This window comes from Juglans microcarpa x Juglans regia, chromosome 4S, assembly GCF_004785595.1.
Source record: "Juglans microcarpa x Juglans regia isolate MS1-56 chromosome 4S, Jm3101_v1.0, whole genome shotgun sequence".
Taxonomy (NCBI): Eukaryota; Viridiplantae; Streptophyta; class Magnoliopsida; order Fagales; family Juglandaceae; genus Juglans; species Juglans microcarpa x Juglans regia.
The window spans coordinates 7,899,310-7,913,493 of record NC_054601.1 but is presented as its reverse complement, the minus strand read 5'-3'; the positions used below and the strand labels follow the sequence as shown (position 1 = coordinate 7,913,493).

General features: G+C 35.0%; 2 protein-coding genes across 2 annotated transcripts; one reads left to right on the top strand and one right to left on the bottom strand.

Moving 5' to 3' along the window:
• Positions 1–141: 141 nt before the first annotated feature.
• LOC121262892 (putative pentatricopeptide repeat-containing protein At5g43820) lies at positions 142–3,262 on the bottom strand. The gene is made up of 3 exons (XM_041165573.1): positions 1,342–3,262; positions 406–460; positions 142–240 (listed from the first exon to the last, which is right to left on the bottom strand). The coding sequence occupies exon 1, from the start codon at positions 3,154–3,156 to the stop codon at positions 1,447–1,449; it is 1,710 nt and encodes a 569-aa protein (XP_041021507.1). The 5' UTR covers positions 3,157–3,262; the 3' UTR covers positions 142–240; positions 406–460; positions 1,342–1,446.
• Positions 3,263–9,367: 6,105 nt separating this feature from the next.
• Positions 9,368–10,591, top strand: LOC121263098. Its single transcript, XM_041165891.1, has one exon. The coding sequence runs from the start codon at positions 9,607–9,609 to the stop codon at positions 10,354–10,356; it is 750 nt and encodes a 249-aa protein (XP_041021825.1). The 5' UTR covers positions 9,368–9,606; the 3' UTR covers positions 10,357–10,591.
• The last annotated feature ends 3,593 nt before the right edge of the window (positions 10,592–14,184 follow it).

Below are 14,184 nucleotides of genomic sequence, written 5' to 3'. Positions count from 1 at the left end.
TAGTTTCTAACTTGATTCAAGTATCCATGTGGCATCACAAGTTTTCAATGCCCTAAACAGGATATATACCGTCGTCCTTTTAGCATGTTTAACGATAATGATATCCGGGTGTAAAATATAACGGGCATGCACCAACATATCTTTCCAGTCTCCATTAACAAGTGAATGGTGTCATATTTCTCAACGAGGAGAGGCTTCAGTATCTTGTCACCAGGAATAAAGCTACGAAAAACTCTCCCCCTGTAGATTAAGAAAAAAGGGCAGAAAGAAAACTTTTAGAATTGGAAAAGAATAAGCCTTGCAGCTATCTATTCATGTCTCTTTGATGCTACTCACAACCGAAACGGATTTCATACACTGATTCATAAAGGGAACCGCAAGTATAATTTGAGATGAAAGAACTACCTCCATTGGTGAGCTTCAAGTTGCACTCCAGCTTCAGGTATAATTACAACAGACTCTGCATTTAAACAAACAATAAAATGCGAGTACAAAATACACTAACAGGAAAAAAAAAAAAATCTTACAATCTGAGCACAGGCAAATTTGTTTCATCTTTTTTATATTTCTGGAAATTAATATGGTACGAATCAAACATACCAAACCAGGACAACAGAAGGTTGGAAATTAAGAACAATGAAGCCGATAAGAAAAGGGAAGTTAAATGTCATGTTCAAACACATGAGATAAAAGTTCGTGTAGATCCTGACTTGCATGTATAGCAAAAGGAACACACTATATGATGAATAACTGATATTCTGAACGCTAAACTAAGTCGAAATCATGTACAAATAGTTTTACAGAGAAAAATCGAGAGTTGAAATATAAATAATTAAGATGAAAGAGTGTGAAATCAACTACATTTAATAATCAAAGATCGAAAGAATTTATGGACGATATGAGAACAAAGAGGTAGGAAAGGAAAACGTGTGCATAATTCCTTTGGATGACAGTTTGGTGAAGGTCCAACTGATGATGCCCTTCACAGTCATCATGCATAAATATGTATAACGTGAATTAGCAAGTTGAATTTCAGACAATTTGAAGCTAAAGCCGACGACTTATTCAGACGATTTGCATATGCCTAATATCTAGAGGATTCACATGAGCACAGTGAAACCTTACAAGCCAACCTTAGAAGCTGAAAATAAATATACCACTGTGACAGCTATACTACCAAGATACGCATAAAAGATTACATAAAGAAATAATGATATCGGTCTATCGGAAAACAGAGCTTCTCAAAACATAGTTTTTCAAAAAGCAGAGAAAGTGATTGCACGGAAAGAGTGTACAAACCAGGTTCTAAAATAAATTATTAAAAGAACGTCAATCATGTACTTACTAGAGGGATTATTTCATACTGCATGCAAGAAATGAACCCGCTGTGGGAAATACAAAGCAAGGGACAAACAAATTGCACTTGCTGCCGACAAACATGCCAGTTTAAAAGTGCCAGCCATTAGCACGCCAATATATCCTAGCATTTTCATCACGACGGGCACGTTTGATTTTCAAATACAGCTTGTAAGCCCTCTCAACTTTATCCGAAGCCAATAGCTTGTTATTTAGTTTGCTATATATAAGCCTGCCTGGGCAAAAACCTTTCCGCAAACACTCCTCCATAACCAGTACAGCATTTTCAAGTTGCCCTGTGTTGCAAAGGCCATTGATGACATACTCATAAACTTCCATATCCGAAGAATGACCGCATTCATGCATATCGTCCCATACGTTTAACAACATTCCACATTTACCAAACCTAGAAAGCCGCATAAGCAATAGCTTATAACCACTCAGAGATATTCTACGTCCAAATTTTCTTGCTTTATTGTAAATGACCATAGCAGCATGGGGCGGACCATAGCGGCATAAAGGTTCAATCCAAGAGGTTATAGTCCCCGTACTGGGAAGAATCCCACGACCTAACATCTCATCAAACATTTCAAGTGCGTCAGCAACCTTGCGAGCCTTAAGAAAAGCAGCAATTAATTTTGTAAAAGTAGAAATATCAGGCTCACAGCCATTACTCAACATACTCTTATAATATTTCACACATTCATCATAATCTCCAACAGATATGAAGTTAGATATTATTGCATTGTAAACTCCAGTGTCTGGCAAGCAACCTTTCTTCTCCATGTTCTTAAAAATCTGAACAGCATCATCAATCCGACCAGCCCTTCCTAAACCCTCAATAAGATGACTGAAAGTAAAGCTATCAGGACTAAACCCATCTGCCGACATTGCCTCCAAAACACACTCCATTTCGCTAACTCGACCAAATTTCGACCACCCACCAACAATGATATTGTATGTCATACTATCAAAAGGTGTCTTCCCTCTAATCGAATTCAAAAATGAATTTGCAGCACCAACATGGGACCGCTGACAGAGAGATCGTAAAAGCACATTCAAAGACTCGGTATCACATTTCAATCCAAACTCCTCTGAGTTCCCAAAAATCTGTATTGCTTTTGACACTTGATGGACCCTAACGAAACTGTCCAACACAATCGATAGCGTCTCCAAATCAATGCTAACGCCTTCGATCCTCATGTCACGCAGCATTGTCGTCACAAATCTAAAGAATTTTCTTCTCCCTAGCGCTTTTATTATCACGCGATAACTATTAATGTCCTTAGGTATCTCCGGCTGCTTTGTTGCCCAATTAAAAAAGATAACCATTGCTTCGCCACCTAAGTTTCCTCTGTTCACTACTTTAGCAACAACATCAAGACTCAATTCCACACCAACATTTGTCAAAGCCTCCTCAATTGCAGCTTTGCCTCTCAGCTTCTGAAGGAAGATCCCTCGTAATTTCTCTTCGGGTAACAAAAACCCGTCAACTGCCCTAACTTGTGCTATTTGTTTTCTTGGATTGCAATCTTTAAATAGGTTCGGGGCGGAAGCATTACCAGGGGAGATTGGTAAGAGGTCAGAGAGTTGCTCAAGAACGAAGCGTTCTTCGAGATTCGTTTTGCAGGTGATGTGATCCGGTGGTGGCCGGTCATTCAAGGAATTTGATGGAAAATCTAGGCCGGTTGAATAAGGAAATGAAAATAACGAACTTGGTAAAGAGAGGTAGGGCGAATGGTACCTGGCTCTGTTGAACTTCACGAGAAACCATAGATATCGGTGGGGTAGAAACGCCATCAAAGGGGACTGCGAGAGGGAAATCGAGGCACAGAGAGTGAAGGGAGCTTCTAAAGTGGTGTCGACGTCTACAACCTGCGACGCCGTTTTAGACCAGAGACATGCCACGACACGTCGACGACATGTCGACACGTTTGGCTTCACAGCTAAGGCTGAAAAACTGATCTATCGGTTCGGTTTTGAGCCCAAACTGAAACCGACCGCTTTTTTGGAGAGGCTAAACCAGCCGAAACCGACCGATCTGGGAGGGGGAGAAATCGGCTGGTTCACAGTCAGTTTATTAGTTTGAGCCACTCTATTTGGACTATTTTAAAACTCAATTCAACCTCTTTTTGAGTTTAATTTGTTATTCAAGATCATCTACATTTCAAATTTTTTTACAGAATTTTTAAAATTAATTTTATTTATTCAATTTCTTTTTAATTTTAATCATGCCATGTATATATTATTAGTAACTAATAACTACTACATATATACTACTTATATTTTATAGTCTTATTTATCTTATATACTAAATTACTAATTACTAGATAAATAAAAAAAACACCATTAGATGTTTAATACACATTACAAACAAAAAAAAATTGTCTTAAGCAAGTAAGTAACAAATAACAATTGTTCTTGAATAAAACTCAAAAAATTTTCATTCTTCGACTGCAGTCTTCTACTCTTCAATCATCAATAGTTGTAATGTATGATACTCCTAACTTTATAAGAAAAACACCAAATAATCAATATTAGTAAATTAGGATAATGAAAAAAAAATTAAATTAAGTTATAAAAATAAATGAATATAGAAATTGAATGAGAAAAACACATTACCAAATTCTACTATAAAGCTCTCAACATTATCCATGGAGTCTCGAATATCAATTGGCGTTGACGGATGTCGCAACCAATTCTAAGTACAAATAAGTGCCTCAACAGTTCTCGGAGCCAAGGAATTCCGAAAAGGATCAAGTACACGACCTCCCGTACTAAATGTTGACTCTGATGCAACCGTGGAAACAGGCATGGCTAACACGTCTCGTACAATCCTCACAAGTATATGATAGTTAGGCTCATTCACTTTCCACCAATTCAACAAGTCAAAAGATTAACTGAATGTCTCACAACCATATGATAAATACCAGTCAATCTCTGTTTTGGTAGCTGTAGATCCAGAGGCAGTCGATACTAGCAACCACTCATAAAAAATTTGTAACTCATGATTGTCTTTAACATCATTTGGAAGTGCAGATGTCGGAGGGGAAACATGTTCTCTGCTACTCGAGGAAGAACCGGACGTAGCATTATACTCCACATACATGTCTGATAATAATTGTCTCACCCTCGACAACAAATCTTCAGCCAAATTCTAATCATAAATTTTTTTCAAGTGAAAAGTAAGAAGCCTCAACTTACTACGTGGATCAAGGACAATTACAATCAACAACAACAAATTCATCATATCCAATGAACCCCAATACTTATCAAATTTCATTCTCATGCTTATGGTCATGTTCATCAAACAAGTATTCTCACTCTCACACAGTCTAACCAACTCTTTTTGGAGCATACAAATCTCCAAAAAATTTGTGTTTGCCGTGACATGTAAAGAACCAGAAAATCGACAAGTGACATCATAAAACATCTTCAAAAATTTCACAAAAACCCGCATTGTCTCCCACTCGTCAGCTCTAGGAGGCCCAATGTTTCCATCCTTAAAGTAAGAAAGAAAATTGTAATCCTTACTCTTCATTCGCCTAAAAGCCTTCTCAAATTTCTAAACAGCCAACATCATGTAAGTTGAATTCCATCAGGTTTGCACATAAAGACACAACATTTTTTTACAATCAATTTTTTCCTTTTCTGCACATCTCTTAAACTTGTCTAATCTTGTAGGGAAAGAGCGCACATATCTAACCGCATTTCTAACCATTGTAATGGCATCATCACACTCCTAAAGACCCTCATTCACGACAAGATTCAGAATATGAGCACATCTCATGTGCATATACTTTCCCTCCAACATATTCTTTGTTAAAAAATGTCTCAAATATGCAATTACAGTATCATTTGAGCTAGCATTATCAATAGTAACAATAAATATCTTATCAACATCTCAATGAAGGAGGCATGATTCAACATATTTTTCAATGATATCCCCTCGATGATTAGGGATTAAACAAAAATTAATGATTTTCTTTTGCAATTTCTAATCACTATCAATAAAATGGGCAGTTAGGCACATATAATTAAGATTTTGTACCGATATCCACGTATCAGTAGTTAATGAAATCTTCATTTCCCCATCTTTAAATAACTTTTTAAGTTTGACTTTTTCAGATGCAAATAGTTTCATACAATCTCTTACAACCGTCACTCGACATGACACTTTAAATCTAGATTCAAGCAACCAAACCATCTTCTTAAATCATTATCCTTTAACAATTCTAAATGGTAATTCATCGAGGATTACCATCTCCGCAAGCGCCATCCTCATAGCCTCCTCACTATATTTATGGGTTATAAGATTTCTTAAAGAATTATCACTCTCACCAAACCCCTCCGAGGATACCTCACTTGTCAATGTTGTTTGGTATTTATCTAAAGGCCCACGTTTACAAGGATTTTTGGGACATTAAGATAGATGGTTTTGCATGGTTGAAGTTTCATTCCTCTTCGAGTGGCAAGCGTATATCTTGCCACAATAATTACACTTGGCCTTAGGATCATCTACGGAACAATCCTCAACTTTTGTAAAATGGTCTCAAACAATTGACGGATCATTCCCCTTCCGTTTCTTAAAAAGTGGACAATTACTACTATTAGGGGCACTTGAAGCTGAAGGTTTTGGTATTTGGGAGTTCGAATCAAGATCAATTGGACTTGACGAAGAATCTATCTAACATGTAAAACCAATAAAGAACAAAAAAATCAACACAATTGAATTGTCAATTACACAGCAGCTAGTTTGCAACGTGGCAAACATCACAAATCTAATATTTTAATCTACATTTTAAATCGCTCATAAATCTCACAAATTATTTTACTTTCAATAAATTATGAACATTTATTGTCAATAAACACCACAAATTATTTATAACACATCATAAATTTTACTTTCAATAAACATCACAAATTATTTTACTTTCAATAAACATCACAAATTATTTTACTTTCAACAAAACTCTCAATCAACAAAACTGTCAATAAATTTATAACACAATTGTCATTTGTCAATAAAGTTATGAACATTTATCAAATTACATCTTCAAAATGACAAAAACCACCGATTGTTCATTGTACAAAATCTATAAAACATCTTCAATCCGTGAATGCACACTGCACAGTCACAACATGGTGTTCAATCATTTTCCGTTCATCACCGATTCACTATTTCACCATCCCAAACCAGAAAACACAATCCCTAACCCTAGACCCAAATACCACAAGGCACAATCAAAAAATAAATTTCACGAAAATCACTAATCACTGTAATCAGACTCATCAATCGACAGTCATCACTAAATTTAACACTATATTTTAGAATTCTCATCCTCATAAATCTCACAAAATCATACCTAAAAAATATACTGGAGGTTGCGTCGTTTGCCGGAGAAACGTGCCAACGTGGAGCGGTGGAGGCTGTGCCGCTGCTGGACGGTGAACCGCTAGGTGTTGGTGAGTGGCTGGAGTCGCTGGACAGCCTAGACTGGTCACTGGAATGGGCGGCACTAAGGGGGCTCGAAATCGAAGGAGAAAAGTCTGAGAAGATGGAGGAGGAATCTGGGCTGGGGGATAATATGCTCTAGTAGTAGGAATGGCGTCGCGTTCCCTTTATTTTTTTATTCTAAACTTAAGATGCAAACGATGTCGTTTCACTTATTTAAGTGAAACGGCGACATTTAATGAATGAATATATTTAAAAATAAATAAATGTATATGACGTCGGCCGATTTATCGGTTTTTGGCTGGTTCAAACCGGGACCGAACCGGCTGACGCCGGTTTTGATAATTTACCACCAACGGCCGACCGGTTCCCTGCTGGTTTCGGCCGGTTTGAGTCGATCCCGGTCGGTTGGCCAATTTTTTGTATAGCCCTATTCACAGCATTACGAGAAAAATATCCATGTATTGCAATTTGCAAATATTTCCTAGTTTCTAACTACAGCCGTAAAACAAAAAATTGAAAAATCGATGAATTGGATTGAACCTGGATTTTCATTTGATCTAGTTTTGAATCGGTCCTTCCATATCGGTTTTTATTTAGTAAAATTGATAGAAAATTCGTCCCATTTTGGATTTCAAAATACCAGTTCGAATCGAATTAAACGCGGTATAATTTTTTATATTATATATAAAATACTTTTATGTGATTTTGCAAGTTCTTTGTAGTTAAGTTTAATTTTGTAGCCAAAATTCCTTTCATTTTGGAAAATTTTAACAATTATTGAGGACATTCAGCACATAGCCAATCTTCATCAAGATTGAAAATTTGCTAAAATACATCGATCTCAAAATCGATGTGCACACTCAATTGCACAATTACCAATCAAGTTTTTGGAAACCTACTCTTAGATAAAATTTCTAGATGTTTTTGTATATTGATAGTAGAAATGATCCTCTTTAAACTTTGTATCTTTCTTTCTTATATAATATGCTTTATTAAAAAAAAAAAAAAAGAGTTTAAATTTTGTAGCCGTTAGCATTAAGCAATATTAGTAAATACGACGAGAAATGCCTACACACGTATTCGTTTAATTTTATGATTTTCTTGGTGTTAATATGCTAGTAATTTTAAATTGAGCATGAAAACCCAAAACCTGTCACAAGACTATGTTGCCTAAAACCAATACCTAGTATAATTTGCACCACTTAAAGCAAATTAAGTGACACGATTGGCATGAATCCATGGGTCTATATAGTATATAATATATATATATATATATATATATATATATATATAATAGGTATTATATGATGAAATGCTAATCTATATAACACGAAATTTTAAAATCTTATTACTCATGTCTATTAATCTTATAACATAAAATTAATATAACATCTGATATAACATAAAATTAATGTTACAAATCTTAATATAATATTTAATTATGATATAACATAAATTAATCTTATAATTTTTAATATAACATTTGAATCTTAATATAACATATCAATTTTAATTTTATAACATAAAATTAATATAACATTAAGATAACATAAAATAGGGATATGGATCAATCATTTGTTAAAATTTTGTTGGAGTGTCATTTTGTTTATTCGTAAAACTGCAAAATCGAACCGGACCGAAATAAGAAAAACTAGAAGTTCCAATTTCAATAGTGAATCGATTCTTAAATTTTAAAAACTGGTGTATACTAGTTTAGTTCTAAAAATTGTCTAAAACATGACTGAATCCGACCTGTTACACTCCTAATTCTAACATCTTTTAAGAATAGTTCTTAGATGCTAATTTATATTTGCATAGGTTCCACGTTTGTATTGATGATTCTCCTACTTTTTGAAATTGAAATTAATTTACATATTTTTAGACAAAAATTTTATTCATAAGTCGATATGGATAACACATCTACTAAAGTATTTACATGACATAATTTGATTTGTACAAGAAATTTTAAAATTTAAATCTTATAAATTAAATCTTACAATTTAAATGATATAGATAGTGGACTCTACATTCCAATTTAATAATAATGGATCTTGTTGATATTTTTTTAATAGATAATATTAGTTTCGTCTTTCACCCGTCTCTATTGTTATTTGTTTTTGGCATTCAAGTTTTGAACTTTGAAATAGGCCGAAATCTGGGTTTGATATCTTTGACTCCATCAACCCACCTGCTTGTAATCCTAGTCAAACTGGCTTTAACGAATGAAAAATTAGCCGTTTTGTATCTCTTCCGTTTCTAGAATCTAGGAGCAGTTTTTGGAATGCAACTTATGCTAGTAGGTTCCGTAATAAAGCCAAATTCTTGTTATTCAAAGGACTAAGTCACTGACGTTCAGCTTTTGCCTTTCAAAAAGTTCTATATATAGGTGGCTGGGGTTCATGCACGACATTGTAGAGAGAAAAGTCATTCTTTCAGCTTGCTATGTATAGTGAAAAAGAAAAGAAAATAAGATAGTGTCGAGATATTAAGAGTTTCCAGATAAAAGAGAGGTGTTGTTTTTATAGCAGCTTTGAGCTCAATATCTTGTGCAGAGTTTATTCGAGCTATACGACAATCAGTTTGGCTGTTGTATGCTGAAGGAGACAAGTCAAGAGAAGATCTTCTGCACCGGTTCAATTGAAATTTTACATACCGCAGAGGGCTTGAATCTCCTTAAAGAGAGGGAGATTTTCGTGCCTCAGTCCAAGCTGGTTTCGTTTGAATTTTTCATTTCATTGTAATTTTTCATTTTATTACTGTGAATTTCACTAACAATTTTAAGGAGACTCAACATGGAGCTTTCAAACGAAAAATCCATGGAAAACGTTGGAGATCTCAACAAGCCCTTCCGCTTCAAGGGAGCCCATTTCAAAAGATGGAAGTGCAAGATGCTCTTCTATCTAAGCCTTCTCAACGTCTCCTATGTTCTCACTGCAAAGAATCCAAACAAGATCACTACCGAGAACATGACTGAAGCCCAAGTCAAAGCTCACAAAGAAAATATTGAAAAATATACAAAAGATGAATATAATTGTCGACGTTACCTTTTAAATTGTCTTGCGGATCAATTTTATGATTTCTACAATACCACTTACTCCTCTGCGAAGAAAATTTGGAAAGCTTTACAGAATAAATATGATACGGAAGAAGCTAGAGCAAAAAAATATGCGGCAAGTCGCTTCTTTCGATATCAAATGGTAGATGGAAAGTCTGTCGCAGAACAAGCACAGGATTTTCAAATGGTTGTAGCTGAAGTTCGATCCAAAGGCATTAAGATTGGAGACAATCTAATTGTCTGTGGCATCATTGACAAGCTACCACCTTCGTGGAGGGAGTTTCAAAAGCCGATGCGCTACAAACAAAAGGAGACATCCCTGGAGACCTTAATTACGCGTATTCGTGTAAAGGAGGAAGCTAGAGGCCAAGATGCTTTGATGGTTCAAAATGGAAATGAGAATTCCATGACAAAGGTAAATTTAATTTCTGAAAATGGTGGCTTGCCCAAATGTCAGATTTCAAAAAATAGTCATTTGAAGCCGTAAAGAAAAAATTTCAAAAAACTTAGTAGACCTCACAAAAAAGATTTTTCAAATCAAAAGGATAAGAACCAAGAACCCTCTTCACAAATTCAAGCTTGTTTTGTCTGTCGCAAAAGTGAGCACTTTGCTTGAATTTACAAATTTCGAAAGCGAGGAAATAATCCTCAAGTGAACGTAACTGAAGAGCCACTTGTGGCAATGATTAGAGACGTTAACATGGTTCAATTTGTTGAAGGGTGGTGGGCAGATTCTAGTACCAATAGACATGTCTGCTATGATAAAGATTGGTTCAAAAGGTATACTCCCTTTGAAGAAGAGAAATCTGTTATACTTGATGATTCAAGCAAAACAAAAGTCCTTGGGAGTGGTGAGGTCGAGCTGAAATTCACCTCTGAACGTATATTAACGCTCAAAGATGTGCTCTATACATCGTCTATGAGGAAGAATTTGATGTCAAGCTTTCTACTCAACAAAGTTGGCTTCAAGCAAGCTATGGAATCTGATCAATATGTTATTACTAAAAATAGAGTTTTCGTGGGCAAGGGTTATGTTTGTGATTGAATGTTGATAATAAAGTATCGGATGTTTCTGTTTATATGCTTTCTTCTTTAAATTTTTGGCATACATGTTTATGTCATATTAATAGTAGATATGTTGCAATCATGAGTAGTTTAAGATTAATTCCCATACTGAAAAAAGATTTTAAAAAATGTGAAGTTTGTAGTCAAGCAAAAATTACGAAAGACCTCATAAAAGTGTTGAAAAGAATACCAAATTGTTAGATCTAATTCACACCGATCTTTGTGAATCTGAAGGAATTTTAACTCGTGGAGGAAATAGATATTTTATCACTTTTATTGATGATTTTTCAAAATACACGTATGTTTATTTATTAAAAAATAAAAGTGATGCTTTTGAAAAATTCAAAGAATTCCTCCATGAAATTGAAAATCAATTTGGTAGAAAAATAAAAAGATTTAGAAGTGATAGAAGTCGAGAGTATGATTCAAATGAGTTTAATTATTTTATTCAATAATTGAGAATTATTCATGAAACTACTGCACCATACTCACCTGCTTCAAACGGTGTGGCTGAAAGGAAAAACAGAACTTTGATTGAATTGACAAATGCCATGCTTATTGATTCAGGCGCTCTCTCAAGTTTTTGGGGTGAAGCAATTTTGACTGTTTGCCATGTTTTAAATAGGGTGCCTTATAAAAATTTAAAAACTACACCTTTTGAATTATGGAGAGGGTATAAGCCAAGTTTAGGATATTTTAAAGTTTGGGGTTGTTTGGCATTTGTGAGGCTAACAGATCCTAAAAGGCCCAAATTGGGTGTTAGAACTACCACCTGTGTCTGTCTTGCATATACAAAAAATAGCACAGCCTATAGATTTTTTAATATTGAAAATAAAGTGATTTTTGAATCAGGCAATGCAATTTTTCATGAAGAAAATTTTCCTTTAAAATTCAAAAATAGTGGGGGTCAAGAATTTAGACAAAATATTTTTTCTGAAATTAGTCATTCTACTCCTCCAGAAAATTTTGAATTAAGAAGGAGTAAGAGAACTAGAATTGAAAAAGATTTTGATCCCTACTGTTATATTTATAATATTGAAGAAAACCCAAATTCTCTACAAGAAGTTTTATCTTCGCTTGATTCTATGTTTTGGAAAGAGGCTATGAATGATGAGATGGATTCATTAATTTCTAATAAAACTTGGAAATTAGTTGAGTTACCACCAGGTTGCAAAACCATAGGGAGTAAATGGGTCCTTAGGAAAAAATTTAGACCGGATGGAACCGTTGAAAAGTTCAAGACTAGGCTTATCGCTAAAGGTTTTAAACAAAAAGTTGACCTTGATTTTTTTGACACTTTCTCTCTGGTTACAAGAATAGCATACATTAGATTATTGATTGCCATTGCAGCAATCTATAATTTAAAAATTCATCAAATGGATGTTAAAACAGCTTTTTTGAATAGGGACCTAGATGAAGAAATTTATCTAGATCAACCCGAAGGCATTGTAGAACCTAGCCAAGAAAGCAAAGTGTGTAAGTTGACAAAATCCCTATATGGCTTAAAACAAGCCCCTAAACAATGGCATGAAAAATTTGACTCTTGTATGATTGAAAATGACTATAAGTCAAATGAAAGTGATAAATGTATTTATCATAAATCTTGGGATAATTTTCATGTTATTATTAGCCTATATGTGGATGATTTGTTGATATTTGGTTCTAATTTGCATGTTATAAATAAAACAAAAAGCCTGCTTAGAAACCATTTTGACATGAAACATCTTGGCGAGGCTAATTTTATTTTGGGTATAAAAATCACCAAAACATGTAATGGTATTTTTTTTTTATCAATTGCATTACGTAGAATAATTATTAAAGAAATTTAATTATGTTGGATGCAAGCATGTTGTTACTCCTTTTGATCCTAGTGTTCATTTATTTTCTATTGAACATGATGATAATGTGATTAATCAAAAGGAATATACTAGCATGATTGGTAGTTTACATTATGCGACTGATTGTACTAGACCTGACATTGCTTATGCAGTAGAATTACTTAGTAGATCTACCACCAAGCCAGGAAAAGACCATTGGTATGCAATGGTTTGGATAATGTAATATTTATCTTGTACAAAATATTATGACTTGTTTTATAGAAAATATCATGTTGTACTCGAAAGCTTCAGTGATGCCGATTGGAATACCTTGTCAGGTGATTCCTTATCAACTACTAGTTATATTTTTACCTTGGGTGGTGGTGCTGTATGTTGGAAGTATAAAAAATAAACTATTATTGCTAACTCAACTATGGAAGCCGAGCTTATAGCTTTAGCTTCAGCGAGTGAGGAAGCAAACTGGTTGAGAGATCTACTATATGAGATTCCATTGTGGGAAAAATCAGTTCCACCCATATTAATTCATTGTGATAGTACAACTACTATTGGTAGAGTACAAAATCGTTATTACAATGGTAAATCCAGACCAATAAGAAGAAAACACAGTACTGTGAGATCCTATTTGAGTAATGCTGTCATTAATGTGGATTATGCTAAATTATGTGATAATCTAGCAGATCCACTGACCAAGGCCTTAACAAGAGAAAGAGTCTGGAATACATCGAGGGGAATGGGATTAAAGTCCATACAGTCATGAACCACATATGAGGATACCCAACCCAGAGATCAGAGATCCTAAGACCTGGATTCAATGGGAAGAACGAATCATTTGGCGGTTGTAAGAATGCACAATTTATTTTAACTGAGAATTTTTCCATTCCTATGGTGTAAGTGCATTCATTCTATAATGATTGAGATGATGAGTTGTTCTAAATACTCTTAATAAAAATCTGTAGCTCTTATGAGTAGGGTGTCAAAATTACAGAAGCATCATTGACAGATTTCACCTATGTGAGTAGGGGTGTTACCCGCTCCCTGCAGGGCGAGATAGCCCCCACCCCACCCCCTGCCCCCGCATGGGCGGGGGCCCATTTTTTAATCCGCCCCCGGAGTGCGAGGGCTGGGGACCCCGTCTCGTATAACGGAATGTGAGTGGAGGGGGTCCTCCGCCTGCCCCCGCACCCTACTAGGCCAAAGCACACAAAAAAAGCACATGCACAAAAACAAACACACGAATCAAACACATGCACAAATTTCTCCACAGTACACAAATTCACAATTATTCCAATACTCTATCTCCGATTCAACCCAACCTTCCTCCAATCTCTAATCCAAAACTAAAAAAAAAAAAAAAATCTAGAGTTTCGGATTTTACCTTTGAGTGGCGGCGAATTCGAAGTGAAAAATAACTT

Excerpts from the sequence above, each read along its gene's own strand:
- LOC121262892 (XM_041165573.1), bottom strand. The coding sequence starts at position 3,156 with ATGGCGTTTCTACCCCACCGATATCTATGGTTTCTCGTGAAGTTCAAC.
- LOC121263098 (XM_041165891.1), top strand. The coding sequence starts at position 9,607 with ATGGAGCTTTCAAACGAAAAATCCATGGAAAACGTTGGAGATCTCAAC.